This window comes from Bombina bombina, chromosome 2, assembly GCF_027579735.1.
Source record: "Bombina bombina isolate aBomBom1 chromosome 2, aBomBom1.pri, whole genome shotgun sequence".
NCBI classification, from domain to species: Eukaryota; Metazoa; Chordata; class Amphibia; order Anura; family Bombinatoridae; genus Bombina; species Bombina bombina.
This window is the reverse complement of record NC_069500.1, coordinates 927,182,717-927,200,528: the sequence shown is the minus strand read 5'-3', so window position 1 is coordinate 927,200,528 and position 17,812 is coordinate 927,182,717. Positions and strand designations below refer to the sequence as shown.

The 17,812-nt window shown below is 37.1% G+C and overlaps 1 protein-coding gene across 6 annotated transcripts in view; it reads left to right on the top strand.

Moving 5' to 3' along the window:
* The first annotated feature begins 7,017 nt into the window (after positions 1-7,017).
* HNRNPD (heterogeneous nuclear ribonucleoprotein D) overlaps positions 7,018-17,812 on the top strand; it is a 119,507-nt gene continuing 108,712 nt past the window's right edge. For 4 of the 6 annotated variants that reach the window (XR_008400700.1, XM_053703351.1, XM_053703349.1 and 1 more), the window contains exon 1: positions 7,019-7,273. Coding sequence is in view for 5 of the 6 variants with exons in the window: in XM_053703351.1 (XP_053559326.1) it covers positions 7,155-7,273 (119 nt within the window). In the remaining variant the exon portion in view is untranslated. Of the gene's footprint in view, positions 7,274-17,812 lie in introns of all 6 variants that reach the window. The other 2 variants (XM_053703352.1, XM_053703353.1) reach the window with 1 other exon arrangement.

Below are 17,812 nucleotides of genomic sequence, written 5' to 3'. Positions count from 1 at the left end.
CGCATGAAGGTGCGGCCCTCATTCCAGACAAATTCTGTCCAAAATCAATGGATTCTGAGTATTGTCTCTCAGGGGTACCGAATAGCATTCAGAGTAAGACCTCCTGTGAGAAGATATTTTCTCTTATGCATCACAGCAAATCCAGTAAAGGCTCAGGCTTTCCTGAAATGTGTTTTAGACCTGGAGTTTTCAGGGGTAATCATGCCAGTTCCATTTCAGGAACAGGGTCTGGGGTTTTATTCAAATCTATTCATTGTCCCAAAGAAAGAAAATTCATTCAGAACAGTTCTGGATCTGAAAATTTTGAATCGTTATGTAAGAGTGTCAGCTTTCAAAATGGTGACTATAAGGGCTATTCTGCCTTTTGTTCAGCAGGGGCATTATATGTTCACAATAGACTTACAGGATGCATATCTTCATATTCCGATTCATCCAGATCATTATCAGTTTCTGAGATTCTCTTTTCTAGACAAGCATTACCAATTTTTCGCTCTTCCTTTTGGCCTAGCGACAGCTCCAAGAATCTTTTCAAAGGTTCTCGGTGCCATACTCTTTGTAATTAGAGAGCGGGGTATTGCGGTGTTTCCTTATTTGGACGATATCTTGGTACTAGCTCAGTCTTTACGTTCTGCAGAATCTCACACGAATCAACTAGTGTTGTTTCTTCGAAAACATGGTTGGAGGATCAATTTACCAAAACGTTCTTTGATTCTTCAGACAAGGGTTACCTTTTTAGGTTTCCAGATAGATTCAGTGTCCATGGCTCTGTCTCTAACAGACAAGAGACGTTTAAAATTGGTTTCAGCCTGTCGGAACCTTCAGTCTCAGTCATTCCCTTCAGTAGCTATGTGAATGGAAGTTTTAGGTCTCAAGACTGCAGCATCGGACGTGATCCCCTTTGCTCGTTTTCATATGAGACCTCTCCAGCTTTGTATGCTAAACCAATGGTGCTGGGATTATACAAGGATATCACAATTAATATCCTTAAATCCCAATGTTCGACTATCTCTGACTTGCTGGTTAGATCACCATCGTATAGTTCTAGGGGCCTTTTTTGTTCGTCCAACCTGGACTGTGATCACAACAGATGCGAGTATTTTAGGTTGGGGAGCTGTTTGGGGATCTTTGACAGCACAAGGGGTTTGGAAATCTCAAGAGGCGAGATTACCAATCAATATTTTGGAACTCTGTGCGATTTTCAGGGCTCTTCAGATTTGGCCTCTGTTGAAGAGAGAACTGTTTATTTGTTTTCAGACAGACAATATCACAACTGTGGCATATGTCTATCATCAGGGTGGGACTCACAGTCCCCAAGCTATGAAAGAAGTATCCCAGATACTTGCTTGGGCGGAATCCAGCTCCTGTCTAATTTCTGCTGTTCAAATCCCAGGTATAGACAATTGGGAAGCGGATTATCTCAGCTGTCAGACTTTACATCCGGGGGAGTGTTCCCTCCATCCAGATGTGTTTTCTCAGGTTGTTCAGATGTGGGGTCTTCCAGAAATAGATCTGATGGCTTCTCATCTAAACAAGAAACTTCCCAGACACCTGTCCAGGTCCTGGGATCCTCAGGCGGAAGCAGTGTATGCGTTGACACTTCCTTGGTGTTATCAATCTGCTTATATTTTCCCGCCTTTAGTTCTTCTTCCAAGAGTGATCTCCAAAATCATCATGGAGCAATAATTTGTTGCTGGTGGCTCCAGCATGGCCTCACAGGTTTTGGTATGCGGATCTTGTTCGGATGTCCATTTGCCAACCTTGGCCACTTCCATTAAGGCCGGACCTTCTGTCTCAAGGTTCGTTTTTTCATCAGGATCTCAAATCATTAAATTTGAAGGTATGAAAATTGAATGCTTAATGCTTAGTCATAGAGGTTTCTCTGATTCTGTGATTAATACTATGTTGCAGGCTCATAAATCAGTTTCTAGAAAGATTTATTATCGAGTTTGGAAGACTTACATTTCATGGTGTTCCTCTCATAAATTCTCTTGGCATTCTTTTAGAATTCCTAGAATTTTACAGTTTCTTCAGGATGGTTTGGATAAGGGTTTGGCTGCAAGTTCCTTGAAGGAACAAATCTCTGCTCTTTCTGTTTTATTTCACAGAAAGATTGCTAAGCTTCCTGATATTCACTGTTTCAGGCTTTGGTTCGTATCAAGCCTGTCATTAAATCAATCTCTCCTCCTTGGAGTCTTAATTTGGTTTTGAAGGCTTTACAGGCGCTCCTCCATTTGAGCCTATGCATTCTTTGGACATTAAACTACTTTCTTGGAAAGTGTTGTTTCTTTTGGCCATCTCTTCTGCTAGAAGAGTTTCTGAATTATCTGCTCTCTCTTGTGTATCTCCTTTTCTGATTTTTCATCAGGATAAAGCAGTTTTGCGGACTTCATTTAAATTCTTACCTAAGGTTGTGAATTCTAACAACATTAATAGAGAAATTGTTGTCCCTTCCTTGTTTCCTAATCCTAAGAATTCTTTGGAGAGATCCTTACATTCTTTGGATGTGGTAAGAGCTTTGAAATATTATGTTGAAGCTACTAAAGATTTCAGGAAGACTTCTAGTCTATTTGTTATCTTTTCTGGTTGTAGGAAAGGTCAGAAGGCTTCTGCCGTTTCCTTGGCATCGTGGTTAAAGCTTTTGATTCATCAAGCTTATTTAGAGTCGGTCAAGCCCCGCCTCAGAGAATTACAGCTCATTCTACTAGATCAGTTTCCACTTTGTGGGCTTTTAGGAATGAAGCTTCAGTTGATCAGATTTGCAAAGCAGCAACTTGGTCTTCTTTGTATACATATATTAAATTCTACCGTTTTGATGTATTTGCTTCTTCGGAAGCAGTTTTTGGTAGAAAAGTTCTTCAGGCAGCTGTTTCAGTTTGATTCTTCTGCTTATGTTTTAATTTTTTTCCTTTCATTTATGAGAAAAAAATTATATTTTGGGTTGTGGATTAATTTTCTTCAGCAAAAAATGGCTGTTTTTTATTTTATCCCTCCCTCTCTAGTGACTCTTGCATGGTGTTCCACATCTTGGGTATTGCTATCCCATACGTCACTAGCTCATGGACTCTTGCCAATTACATGAAAGGAAACATAATTTATGTAAGAACTTACTTGATAAATTAATTTATTTTATATTGGCAAGAGTCCATGAGGCCCACCCAGAGGCGTATTAAGGCATAGGCCAACAAGACCGGTGCCTAGGGCAGCAGATTTTTAAGGGGCAGCAGAATTTTAAGTCCCTATGGCCACTCTACTAAACTCAGGGCCGGGTGGCTAAATCAACCAATTACTAATGACTTAAATGGCTGACCCGGCTATTGTTATCCTATGGGATTGTATGTGGGTGCGCATGACGTGGTGACAGTGGAGGCGGAGCTCACTTGCACAGCCTGGCCTGGACTGAGAGGGAATGCGGCATTCTTCCTGGCTCCACCGTGTGATTGAGACTCACACAGACTACACAGTGCAGTGTGCACTACAACGTGACCACTGTGAAATATGCCTTTCTCCCTTCAATACATCTTTATTAGGCATTAAAATACTTAAACGGATTAGTCACTAAATACTTGTACATTTACTGTTTGTCTATCTGTCATACATGCAAAGAATAAGTATTTATTGCTGAATCTATACAACTATGTGACTTAAAACACAACTGAAAATGTTGTATGCATTTAATACATTCAGAAACAATACAAGTATATACTTTATTATGATTGTATCATGTGACTTTATCCCCTAGGATACAATTCCTAAACCTATCATAACTACTGTTGTATTTTTTTAAGTACTTTTAAAGGCCAGTTTGTATATTCCTTACATATTTATCCAAGCAGATATTTTTTTTAAATAACTGTCAATCACCAAAGAAGATGTTTAAGGTTAAACAACTACTTACTGACAAACTATCATACAGTGAAGGATATTTTTTTCTGATATAAACACTTTAATCATCTGACTTGCAAAATAATGTATTTATATATATATATATATATATATATATGTGTGTGTGTGTGTGTGTGTGAGACCAGAGTGAATGCAAGCCCTGGTGAACATCTACTTAAAAAGACATTATTTTTTTTATTTTTTACACCCTGCCCCAAAAATATTATGTCTAAAAAAAAAGGCCTTAACCTGGGGTGGGGTGGCAGCAGAATTTTGAGTGCCTAGGGCAACACAAAACCTAAATACGCCCCTGCAGCCACCCTTTCTATGGTGGTTATGATTTTTTTATATAAAGCACAATTATTTCCAAATTCCTTTGTTGATGCCTTTTACTCCTTTCTTTATCACCCCACTACTTGGCTATTCATTAAACTGAATTGTGGGTGTTGTGAGGGGTGTATTTATAGGCATTTTGAAGTTTGGAAAACTTTGCCCCTCCTGGTAGGATTGTATATCCCATACGTCACTAGCTCATGGACTCTTGCTAATATGAAAGAAATGACATGCATTATGTTTTTCCACATGTAAAAGAGCACTTAATGAGTAGGGTTTCACAATTTAATATTCTAAATCTTTAAGTCCACCTCTGCTAACCACTACATTGCTATCTTTATCAAACAGACCATATTGTAACTTCGTAAATCTGTTAGAGCAAAGCCCCAGAATGTTTAGGAAAGACTAGCTTATTTAAAGCATATCTTATTTATTTAACACCCCAGAGAAATTTCCTTCAAGGGACACTAAACCCCACAATTAGGTTCAGCACCTGGGTAGGGCTTGCTAATTGGTGGCTAAACGTAGCCACCAATCAGCAAGCGCTATCCAGGGTGCTGAACCAAAAATGGGCCGGTTCCTAAGCTTTTGTTCCTGCTTTTTTAAATAAAGATACCAAGAGCACAAAGAAAAATTGATAATAGTAGTTCATTAGAAAGTTACTTAAAAATTGCATGCTCTATCTGAACCATAAAATAAAAAAAATGGGTTTAGTATCACGTTAAGGTTTTGTTAAGTGCCTGAATATCTTTTTTTCTTTTTTATTATGAGTGGCAAATTTTGTAGTAAATTTGAACTTTAGGGAATATGATCATTTTTATAAGACCAGTTTTACCAGATAAATTTAGGGGTAACTTCCCCCACCGGGACAATTGCTCAATTTTATAAAAAACTTCCCTAAAATTCTGTTCATACCATTTATCTGGATTATTATGGAACTGTATTCCCAGATATAACACACTATCCTTTATTGTTAATGGAACTTGAGCTAAAGAATCCCCCCATTTTTCTTAGCCAGATCAATTCTGATTTGCTAGTATTAATTATATACCCTGAAAACAAACCAAATTTCTCTAAGCACTCTAATAGGATAGTTATATTTCTAACCGTGATTCTCACAAAGACTTAGCAGGTCATCTGCATAAAGTAGGGTTTTTATTTCAATTTTATTGCAGACAGCTCCTAATATTTGTTGTAATAATTTAATTGCTAGAGGCTTAATTGGCAAATTGGACAGTAAGGGTGAGAGAGGGCAACCCTGTCTTGTGCCCATTTTCAGCTTTATCTCAGATGTTAACATGTTATTAACCCTTATTTGAAATTGGGTTCTCATAAAACCCTTTAATGTAATTAACAAAATGATCTGAAAGCCAGCATTTCTCTTATACTGTGAACAAATGATTGCACTTTCAAATGTACTTCTATCATCTAATATGCTTCATTCTCCTTGTTGAAAAGCATACCTATGTAGACTCAAGAGCAGTAATGAACTATTGGGAGCTAGCTGCTGCTTGGTGGCTGCCCATATATGCAGCTTGTCATTGGTTCACCCGATGTCTTCATCTTGCTCCCAGTAGTGCTTCACTACTCCTTTAACATAGGATACCAACAGAACAAAGCAAATTTGATAAAATAAGTAAATTGCAAAGTTGTTTAAAATTGTATGTTCTATCTGAAAAATGAAAGAATTGTTTTGGGTTTTATGTCCCTATAACACCTTAATGACCAACAACATACCCTGGTCTTTCTATGAGGGTGCCGTTTTGAGACTGCGCTATTATAGCATGCCATCCGGATGGAGGATGGGACTAATAGTGCGGTCATGCCGCTCGCAGGACTCATTTATATTATAGTATATTGCAAAGTTTTTTATCTCCATATAATTAACATTTTATATTACAATCTCATAATATTTAATATACCTTTAAATTTCAGTTGTTCAGTGTTGAGCTTTGATATACAGAGATAATATAATGAAGCATGTGTATGTACAGAAAGCAATAAAATAAGGAGCTCTGATTTCCCTGTAAGCTCAACCCATTTTAATGGGTTATGGTGTCAAAGAACATTCTAAAGCACTAATTTGTTAGAGCATGTCATTTTTTTGTGTTACTCTTACTTACTAAATGCACATGGGTTAAACACATAGCAGTAGCGGGTCAAGCCACCTCCCTGAAATGAGTTTTTGCAGGTTGGGGTGTCTGAATTGGGGAAAACAAAGTATCAAATTTGTGACAAAAATATTTTTACATGATTGGATGATTATAACTTCCTCAGGTGAACGGTAGCAAAAAAACATGAAATATATAAAGTACATACCAAACACTGAAATATTGTGTATACACGTATGTCACAGACACTGGTTTTAAATTGATTTGTTGGATATTCTTTCTGATTGATTCGAATGGCTTTGAAAACAATGGGGGGGGGGGGGGGGGAGAGATTTAATAAAATAAAGCACTTTTTTTTTTTACCTTAGAATGTTCATTACAGGTTTTTTTTTCATAATTTGGATTTTAACACCTTAAATTCAGTATAGAACAAAGGAAAGCATATACTATTATTAATCAATTAAAACGCGAATACTATTAAATGGGTGACGATACGTATATTTTTTTTGTCAACATTTTCGGTTATGTCATTAGATAGGCTACTATTTTATAACTACAACTGGTTGATATAATTCTTCGAAGTATAAAGCTGCTCGCGGACCAGCTCGTGAAAATAGGATGATAGCACTGCATCTTTGTATTCGGCAGCCATTTTACACACAGGCTTCAAGGCTTGATACAGCGGCCATTACTAAAAGTGAAGGGGGTGGCGCTTTGGGAGCTAAGGAAAGCCGCCATTAAGTCCGCTGACTGCAACCTGAAATTATCTTTATTATTTTTATTCCATTTTATTATTATTTTTTACTCTGCATTTTGAAATAAAGTAGAATGTCCGACGAAGAGGTGCAGGACGAAAGCACGATGGAAGCTATGGCGGCGGACGCTGGTGAAGGTGGCCAAGGCGAAGGAGGAAAGATAGATGCCAGCAAGACCGAGGAGGACGAGGGGTGAGCCACCAGTGTGTGTGTGCAGGGGGCAAGCTTAGCGGTTTGTGCATGTTTGGTAGTAATAGGGCCCCAGAGTGCCGCCGCCGGGCAATGGGGGTTTTATGACTTTAAATAGTGACCAGTAAGACACATTGGAGAGCAAGACGAGTCAATTTCACTACAGCGACCAAGGCAAGCAGTACTTGCTGCTAAAGAAAAAAAAAAAACGAATCGTTTGCATTTGGCTGAAATTATAATTGTGAAAATCTATCATTAATCGTTAGTGCAATACAAAAATATATAGATTAATAAACATAGTTCGTGCATATACTCGTCTAACGTCTTATTAACCACTTTACTGAATAATCTTTTTAGTACTGTGTTGGTTATACATTAGTGGTCTTAATATAGAAGTCATGTTTGAAATGCACAGCAATTAGAAGAATTTTGCAAATTGCAGTATCACTGCAACCTATGGCCCAGTGCAATGCAGTGGAACAAGGTATATGTGTGTGTGTATATATATATATATATATATATATATATATATATATATATATATATATATATATATATATATATATATATACACACTCTATCTCAGACTCCCAGTATATTGTAAAGTTGTTAAAAACATTGAACGTGATGTGTGAATATATAAGTAAACAAATACACATATTACAGAATTTAATTACACAGTTTTACCTGGACCTATTTAAGGGACATGAAACCTAATAAAAAAGGAAAATATGTAACGGTTCAGATAGAACATACAACTCTTCAATTTATTTATTTTATATATTTTGCTTCATGTTCTTGGTATCGTTTGTTGGAAAGCATACCTAAGTAGCCTCAGGACCAGCAATGCATTACTGGGAGCTAGCTGTTAATTGTTGGCTGCACATATATGTTTCTTGTGAATGGTTGACCTGATGTGTTCAGTTAGTTCCCAGTAATGCACTGCTGCTCTTTTGACAAAAGATCCTAAGAGTGAAAGCAAATTCAATAGAAATAAATTGGAAAGTTGTTTTAAAATTGTATGTTCTATCCAAATCATAAGAGAGAACTTTTGGGTTTCTTATCTCTTTAATCTTCTGAAAAGTATGTAGTTGCTAATTGCAGCACTACAGAATTTGGTGGTGCCATACGAATAAAATAATTCAATAAAGTTTTTTTCTTGCGTTTCCCTTTTTTCATTTTATATAAATTAACAATAAACACATTTTCAGTTATCATTTGAGCCTGACTTCAAAATTCTTTGCTACCAACAGTACTGAGCCTCTCTCAATACAGAATGTGTTTTAGAATTTAAAGTGAATGTCAATTTTGATGCTAAAGGGCCCGGTTTTTAAAAACAGGGGCACTTTAATAAATCAAAATTTACATTTCACTCCTGTTGAGAATTTTTTTTTACCTTTTAATCTTCACAGCAGCTCCAACTTCCTCCACCTGTCGCAAAGCCTCTTCCTGGGTCTAAAATGAGGAATCTGACTTCCTCCAATCGCGGCATTGAATCAGACACTGATTCCCCCGGGGGGAAGCCGTGATTGGAGGATGACCTATACATAATTTCTGACATCAGAAATGGCTTGCAACAACTGGAGGAAGCTGGAGCTGCTGTGAAGATTAAAAGGTAAGTGGGTTTTTTTTTTTTTTTTTTTAACAACAGGAGTGAAATGTAAATTTTGATGAATTAAAGTGCCCCTGTTTTAAATCAAATTTTTAAAAAACCGGGCACTTTAGCATCAAAATTGACATTCACTTTAAGCTTTCCAGTAGTAATCTCTACTACTATCTAAAAAAAGGACAACAAAATATACATATACACAAACACATTCTGAATTTTATCAGTATTTGTTAAATTTTGTTTAATTCAAAACATTGTTTTATTGTTATTAATCATGTAACATTTACCATAGCTGACATACAGAAAATGCATTACGGGTAAGAGCTGTGTCCTTTGGATTTCTTGAACCTGCTGGACCACTGCTCCTCTCAGTTTAAAAACTTACTTAGAAGCTCCCAGTTTAGCACGGTTAAAAAGATTAGCAGGAGCAAGCTGGAGTAGGTATACATCAGTATTCTCCTAAAACTTTGGGGCTTGGTTAGGAGTCTGAAAATCAGTGCAATGTTATTTTAAAAAAAGCTGTATAGGCTATATAAATGGATCATCTACAAAACATTTATGCAAAGAAAAAGCTAGTGTATAATGTCCCCTTTAACTTAGGGTATATGCTGTGTACGAGGGCCCTAAGCTTTGATGAATATACAGCCTGTTGCTGTTTTTGTTGGATACATGTGCATTTGTAGCTTTCAGAAGCCTATGAATGCAATAGGCAGCAGCTGCTTGCAGAGTTTGGCGTTTTTCTGAGCCATATTTCTTCTTGTGACAGTGTACTACAATAAGATCTGGATTTGCACAGATCTCGGTGTGTGGCGCTTTCACAAGAAGAAATAAAAACTCTTCAGGTTTGCTTGGACTAGAAGTACAAGTATTAAGGTAAAGATTTTAAGAAACATGTTATAAATAAAAGCTACATAAAAACATTAAATAATCATCAGACGTTACTGCTGGTGGCTGTATTGGAGTCTCTGGCTACAGTTGCAGTTTCACCTTATTTCTGTGCTCTTTTGTTTCTTTGCTGGCTTTTTACTCAGTTTGACTTCTCTGCCTACCCAGTGCTAATGCTTGTAACTGTTAAAATGATAGTAAATCCAAGCGTATAACAAATGCTAGGATTTACCATCACTAAAAATAAACGTTAGTTTGTCATTTACTAAAAAAACCGCAGTTAAACTCACCCTATATGCGCCGCAATTGTTTTGCTAACTGCGCCTCTAGCCGGCCATTGCAAAGCATTCTTCTCCGATCTCTAACTAAACTTCTCCAATGAGGTGACGTTTCCACCTCTAAACCAATAGCGGTGAATTTCAACTGGCATCCTAGCACAGCTATTGGTTTAGAGGTGGAAACGTCACCTCATTGGAGAAGCTGAGTTAGCGATATACTTGCCGCACAGGGTGAGTTTAACAACATGTTTTTTTTTTTTGTGTTTTTTTTTTTTTTTTTTTTAGTACGTGATGACTGAAACAGTTTATTGTTAGTAATTGTAAATCCATAACTTTGGTTATACGCTTAGATTTACCATCACTTTAAAGGGATATGAAACTCCAAATTTTTCTTTCATGATTCAGATGGAGCATAAAATTTTAAACAACGTTCCAATTTACGTTTTTTATTATCAAATTTTTGTTTATTGAAAGAGCAGCAGTGCACTACTGGTAGCAAGTTGAACACAGCACTAGTTTCCAGTAGTCCATTGCTGCTCTTGACCTTTCCACAAAATTATTTTCAGCAATGGTTACCACAGGAATGAAGCAAATTAGATAATAGAAGTAAATTAGAACATTGTTTAAAATTGCATGCTTTATCTGAATCATGAAATAAAATGTCCCTTTAACTTCTTTAATTATTTTTTAATGAATATAAAAAAAGTTACACAATCACAAAAAGATAAATTCACATTTGAAGCAATAAGATCTGACATTACATATCATAGTTTACAGTTTTTACAGTGCATATTCCAGTTCTCAATGGGAAAAAAAGACAAAGAAAGAAAAAAAAAAAATAAAAAAAAAAAAAAAAGACAGAACAAAGACAAGAGAGAGGAGAAAAAAAAAAGGGGGGGGGGAAAGGAAGGAACTCCCGCCCTCCACCACTGACCCGTTCGTCCGTGTCCCCATCCACCTTCCACCTTCCTGGTGTCTAACCCTCTACCCACTCTCGAGGGAAGTGCCCTGCATAGATATTTGTCGTTGTAAACACAGAGTTACGGAATGGTTTTATCACCTTCCTTTGACATGCCAGCGGCAGAGATATAACAAAAGATTCCCACTTCCGGAAAAAAGTGGATAAGTGTTCTTCTTGAGGGTAGGGGATATTAAATTGTTCTACAATGAGTTGGTTTAATAGAGCTTTTTTAAAGTGAGATATTTGGGGTGCATCTCGCGCCTTCCATAATTTGAGAATAAGAATACGTCCCGTTAATATAACTGTATTGATGAGACTAAAATTTTTAAGTGTACCTTGGTAATTTACTAGAAAAAAAATATCGATAGGCTTTAAATGATGGTCTAAGTGTAGGGCTGTATTCATCCAGTAGTTTATCTTCATCCAATATTGGCTAATTTTAGGACAAGCCCACAGACAGTGGAACAAGTCCGCTTCCGCTGCACAACACCTGGAGCAAAAAAAGCTAGACTTATACCATTTGGATAACTGATTTGGTGTATAATACCTCTGTAGGCCTATTTTGATTTGAGACTCTCTCCATGAAGTTGGGACCCAACTTTGTTGTATTATCTTAAAACTACCGATAACCGTCTGTTCGTCTATATCCGGAAAATAAGGCGACCATTTCATTGTCATATCAGTAACCTGCTTATTAGAAGGTTTTTGGATAATGAGTGAATATAGTGAAGATATTGCAAATACTCCGGCTGCGTATAAAGTTACCCTAGTCTGGATATCTCCTAAAGACCAATTATTTCCGAAACTATAAAGTAATTCTTGGAGGTAGTGTCTGATTTGCAAGTAAGCATAGAACTCATGTGTTCCCAGGTTGAATTTCTGTACCAGTTCTGCAAATGTTACTGGGAGACCCGTATTTCTCCGCATCTGCCCCACAAATTTCAAACCCTTTGCCGCCCAATCTTTAAAAATCCGGTTAGACAGCCCGGGTAAAAAGTTGGGGTTACCGCAAATAGATAAATAGTTTGAGACATGCACGGGGCATTCTAGGGTGCTACATAGTTTCTGCCATGCCACTATGATGTTCTTAAACATAGATAGATAAAAGATATTGGATGGTAACGAGGTCAGAGGGCAATGGAGTAAAGCCTTCAGGCCAAAGGGGGCGACCAATTCTGATTCCCCGGAAAAGGAGGAAATTTGCTCCTTTTCTGATATCCAGTCTATCGCGATCCTGGCGATACACGCCAAGTTGTAAGCCTGGATGTTGGGGAGAGCCAGCCCCGCGGCGAGCTTGTTATTCATAAGTCGGTGGCATACAATTCTGGGTTTAGAGCCTTTCCATAAAAACCGTTAACATGCTTTATTATACTTAATAACATCTTTTTTGTGCAGAAAAAGCGGTATATTTTGTAAAACATATAGAAATTTAGGGAAAATAACCGATTTGATCAGCATCACTCGTGCCGAAAGAGATATGGGCAGTCCAGCCCATTCATCTAATTTTTTTACCACATTGTTCCAGGCAATCCGTAAAATTTGCCTTGTACCATTCCGCTGGATTACGGGATAATTTCAGACCTAAGTATGAGATTTGTGGAACTTCTAAGAATGGATGGTCTATAAGGGATGTGGGATCTCTATGTAACCACAGTAGCTCTGATTTTGTGGTATTTATCTTATACCCAGATATCTCTCCAAAATCCGCAACAATACTCTGTAAAGTTGACAGCTCTGTATTCAAATTAGATAGAAATAAGAGTAGATCATCTGCATACAGAAGCAAAACATGTTTCTTCCCTGCCAGTGGAATACCCTCTAACTCTTGACGCAATAATATAGCCAAGGGTTCTAAACTGATGTTGAATAGAAGAGGGGAGAGGGGGCACCCCTGCCTAGTACCTCTGTGTAAGATCAGACGTTGGGATAAAACATTATTAATAATTAATGCGGATGCTGGAGCGCTATAAATTAATCTAATATATTCAATAAATTTTCCAGACACACCGAATTGCTCCAGGGAATATACCAAGTGATCCCAATCAACACGGTCAAATGCCTTCTCTGCATCTACCGTTAAAATTGCTTTATCTGTGCTCTTATGTTGATTGGGGAACGCCTGTCTATTCCAGTACGACTCGATTAGTATTAATAATTTGCGCATATTTTTAACAGGATTTCGTCCTGGCATGAAACCTGATTGGTCTCCATGTATTATACTCCCAATGCATGGTTTCAGCCGGTTGGCGAGAATAGCGGCCAGAATCTTATAGTCCGTATTTAGGACAGATATGGGCCGATAAGAATTAGGTGTCTCAGGATCTTTGCCCTTTTTCAAAATTAATGAAATATTCGCGGCAGCGAAGTACTGGGAGCAACTTGAGTTTTCTGAAAAATAATAATTGAATAGCTTTTCTAATACCGGTACCACCTGTGGTTCTAAAATTCTGTAAAATTTGATGGGGAACGAATCGGGTCCGGCAGCTTTATTTGGTTTAGCCTGTTTAATTGCAGCTGTTATCTCCTCTTCAGATATAGTAACATTCAGAGAGTTTTTCATTTCTCCTGAGAGATTTGGAACCTTTATCCTCTGCCAAAATTCTGCTTTTTTACTTGGATTTGGGGTCTCAGATTTGAATACCTCTTGAAAATATTCCACAAATACCCTTTCAATGTCAGAATGGTGCGTGTAACGAGCAGTACCCAGTTTAATTGCTGGAATGGGTTGCCTTAAGGCAGGTTTGACCAATCTAGCCAGAAATTTTGCAGATCTTCCTTTATGCCCGCCATACAATGCTTACGCTCTGATGTCCTCCTGAACACTATTTTGTTTTATATGAATATCACGCACTGTCTTAGCGTTTACATATGTCTCCCAATGTTGTTTCATGGGATTACTAATATACCTTCTATATGCGTTTTTAACTTGATTAGCCAACTGCCTCTCTACCTGAGTATATTTCTTTTTCAAAGAAATCATATATGATTTTATTTCCCCACGCAGGACAGCCTTAGAGGCTTCCCAAAATACCTCAATCTTGTCAAAGTAGTTCCTGTTATTTTTTGAGTATTCGACCCACTTAGATTTTAACCAATTTTGAAAGCTTACATTGTTATTTAAAAATTTAGGGAAGTGAAAGCGGATACCACTTGTATTTCTTAAAGCCGTATTACATGACAATGAGATAATCGCGTGATCCGATATTATAATTTCTTCAATTTGTGAGGTCCAGTTCCAACCAAGAAGAGAGTCTGAAATAAAAAAAAAATCTATCCTTGACAATGCCTGCTGCGCATGAGACATGCATGTGAATGTACGACTATCTGGATTCTGAGAGCGCCAGATATCGATTAGGCCTAGTTGTGAGCAAAATTTATGAAAAATACGAACCTTTCTGCATCTCGTCCGTAGTGATCTTTTTTTCAAATGATCCAATACGGTATTTGAAATCAGATTGAGATCACCAGTGATGATTAAATTATTACCTATAAATTTATGTAATGTACATGTTAACATAGCCCAAAAGTTATAGTCTATTTGGTTCGGACCGTAGATATTGCATATTACATAGTGTATTTTATTGATTTCGATTTCTAATATTAAAAACCTCCCTTCCGGGTCTACCTCCACATTATGCACCTGATAATTCAAATTTTTATTGAGTAATATGGCCACCCCTCTTTTTCTGGATGTAGCGGGCGCTGCCACCACCTCCCCAACCAATTTGGATTTAAGTTTGGGAAATTCTTGGGGCTTGAGGTGTAATTCTTGCAGCAACACTATATCAGGCCGGAATCTACCCAGATGTTTAATTATAGATTTACGTTTCATGGGGGAGGTTATACCCCCCACATTCCAAGACAGAAGATTTAATTTATTTTCCATAATATTTTAAGCGTATATTGTGAATGAGGAGGCAAAATGCATGTGGGTGACCAGGTCGGAGGGAGGGAGAGGAAGGAAAGGAGAGAAAGAAAAGAGAAAGGGGGGGGGAAAAAAAAAAAAAAGGAAACCAACAACCTTCTCACAGTAGAGCAGATATATAGTGATCCAAACATAAACAACAACAGAGAAACATAAAAACCAAAAACACAGAAATTGCTTAATACTGGCTACTTTATGGGACCCCCTCCTCTCTGCAGAAAGTCTCTGCTTCCATGACATTATTCAATGTAAAGTATTTACCCTCTCTCAGTACTACCAGTCTCGCAGGATACATTAGTCTGATATTGTAGTTTCCCTTCTGTAATCTGCCATAAAAGAAAGACATGTCTCTTCTTTTAGCCAGAGTTTCTGATGAAAAATCCTGAAAGATCAGCAGTCTGTGAGAACGAAACACTAAGGGGTTACATTTTCGATAATATTGTAGATATAGCATCTTGTCCTGAAAATTAAGAAATTTTAAATATAATTGGTCTGGGTCTATTGCCCTTGTTATCTTCTCTACGCGGCCCTATCCTGTGCGCCCTCTCTATCTGAAAGGGGACAGCAGGAGCCGGAATCTGCAGGGCCTGAGGAAGCGTAATAGACACAAAGGCCATCAGATCTTGAAACTCTGACGTTTCTGGGAGGCCTATCACTTTCAGGTTATTTCGTCTTGAGCGATCTTCAAGATCCTCAATCTTCGCTTGTAATGATGCGATCATTTTTTTATGCGCCTCAGTAATAGGCTACTGTACATTAAATCTATCCTCTAAATCTGAAATCCGATTTTCCGCTTCCTCCATCCTTGCAGAGAATTGTCTAACTTCTGCAGTAAGATTTGAAATTTCGGATCTAATTTCCAATTTTACAGAATCGAATTGAGGAGTTAGTATTTTTGCCACCTCGGCGGCAAACTCTGCCATATTACTGGCCATTAGAGACGGTGAACTTTTGTCTAATGGAGTATCAATGCTAGAGTCCAGCGTCCTGCTGCCCCCTTCTTATCTTTAGATTTAGGCGGCATATTGGAGGGAGAGCTCTTTTGGTGCATGTACCTATCCATAAACTGCTGGTTACTAATAATTGAATTTATGAGAAGAAAAAAAAAAAAGGGAGTTTAACCAAAAAGTGTACTTAACCCTTACTTGGCCCAAACCTGTATCGTCTAACAAATAATCAATGATCAATTTTCTGTATAGAACGATTAGGGTCTTATCCTACCTAATTTATATTTTTCATACTTTTTATTGTGTACTATAAACTCACCCTGTAGCCGTGTATATTCTAGTCTGATATCTTAGATAAATTTATGGTGCATTTATTTATTAAACTTAATATTATGTGTGAGGAGACACAGAGGCAAGGGACTTCACAACATATATTTAAATTACTTCTATCTTGACCCTCGTTATATTATCGTGTTACACACTTTAAAGAATTTCTATACAAACTTCTAATCAGTGAACTCTCAAGGGAGAGAGGAAAAAAAAAAAAGGAAAAATTTGTGATTTGTAAGACTTATAGTTTAGTTTGTGTTACGCGGATCTGTAACTTTCCTAAAATAGTGCAAACTTATTAAGTTATTATTAGATAACACTTGACTAAGTAAAAAATTGTTCTATGACCCGCACTTAGGTCATAAGAATATTATAGACAGCGTAGATCAATGTAATCTAAACAATATAATTATGGACAATATGATCCTTTCTTAAGCAGCGGGAATATTGTCTAGCTTCATAACCTTACATTTAGACACAGTGCTATGTATACAATGTAGCAAAAACACAGACTGAGCAGATAGTGAGGTTAAATGCTTAGGACAATTTAATTACTATCATATATATATATATATATATATATATATATATATATATATATATATATATATATATATATATATATATATATATATATATATATATATATATATATATATATATATATTCACAACGTGCTTATGCAATATATCAAGGAGAGCACTGCCTGAACAGATTGTAATTAGGCTATCCTATACAGCTTTTGTTACTAGTATATCAAGGTGCCTATCTTGTATAGTAAACATACTATCTGCCTACAGAATTTTTACAGCTAAGTGTAGCAATGTGTATTCAGTATAGCACACAAGAGAGACAGACTAACTGCATTGTGCTTAAAACTCTCTTATAGAGCTTATTGAAGTGTTTCACCTGTGTGTCTCTCTTATATATCTATACTCTGCTTTCAGTACATCTAATTCCAGCAATCTGTATATATTACAACAAAAAGCCACAGCCCAAACAAATTTAAATTTCGTTATCTTAAACAGTTTAAGGCAATATTATCTCTATGTATGCAAAAACACTCTAGCACCTTGACATTGTAAATCAAGACAAAAGAAAATTTTATAGAGTGTCAAACCTAATACTGTGGTTCATGTATACCGAGCAGAAAGCCCTGTGTTACACTGCACAATATGTTTACTCAGATGATTGTTTTCCAGGCTCAGTCTCATACCACTTAGCTTATATTGACTCAGAAAAGTCTAAGTGCGGGCACCAACTAGCCCAGATTATTTGGTGTTTGCACCCAACTAAGACAGGGTTTGTAAGTTATTATAGTCAAATAACCCAGTCCACATAAATTGTATTCCCAGCAGGAATGGTCTTGAAGGCAAGGAGAGATGTATAACAGTATATCAGGGCATATCATACAGACATCATACAGACAAGGGTGCCGATGTATTTTTTAGTGCATTTATGGACGCACATTAGCCTTAAGGGACTGAGTTTAATATCTCACCAGCAACGATCTGTCCTCACCCAGATTCTGTGTAGCCCAGCCGCCCAAACGCTGTTATATCTACCTTCTTCCGTTGTGGTTCTAGGGGTGCATAGTATCCGGATCA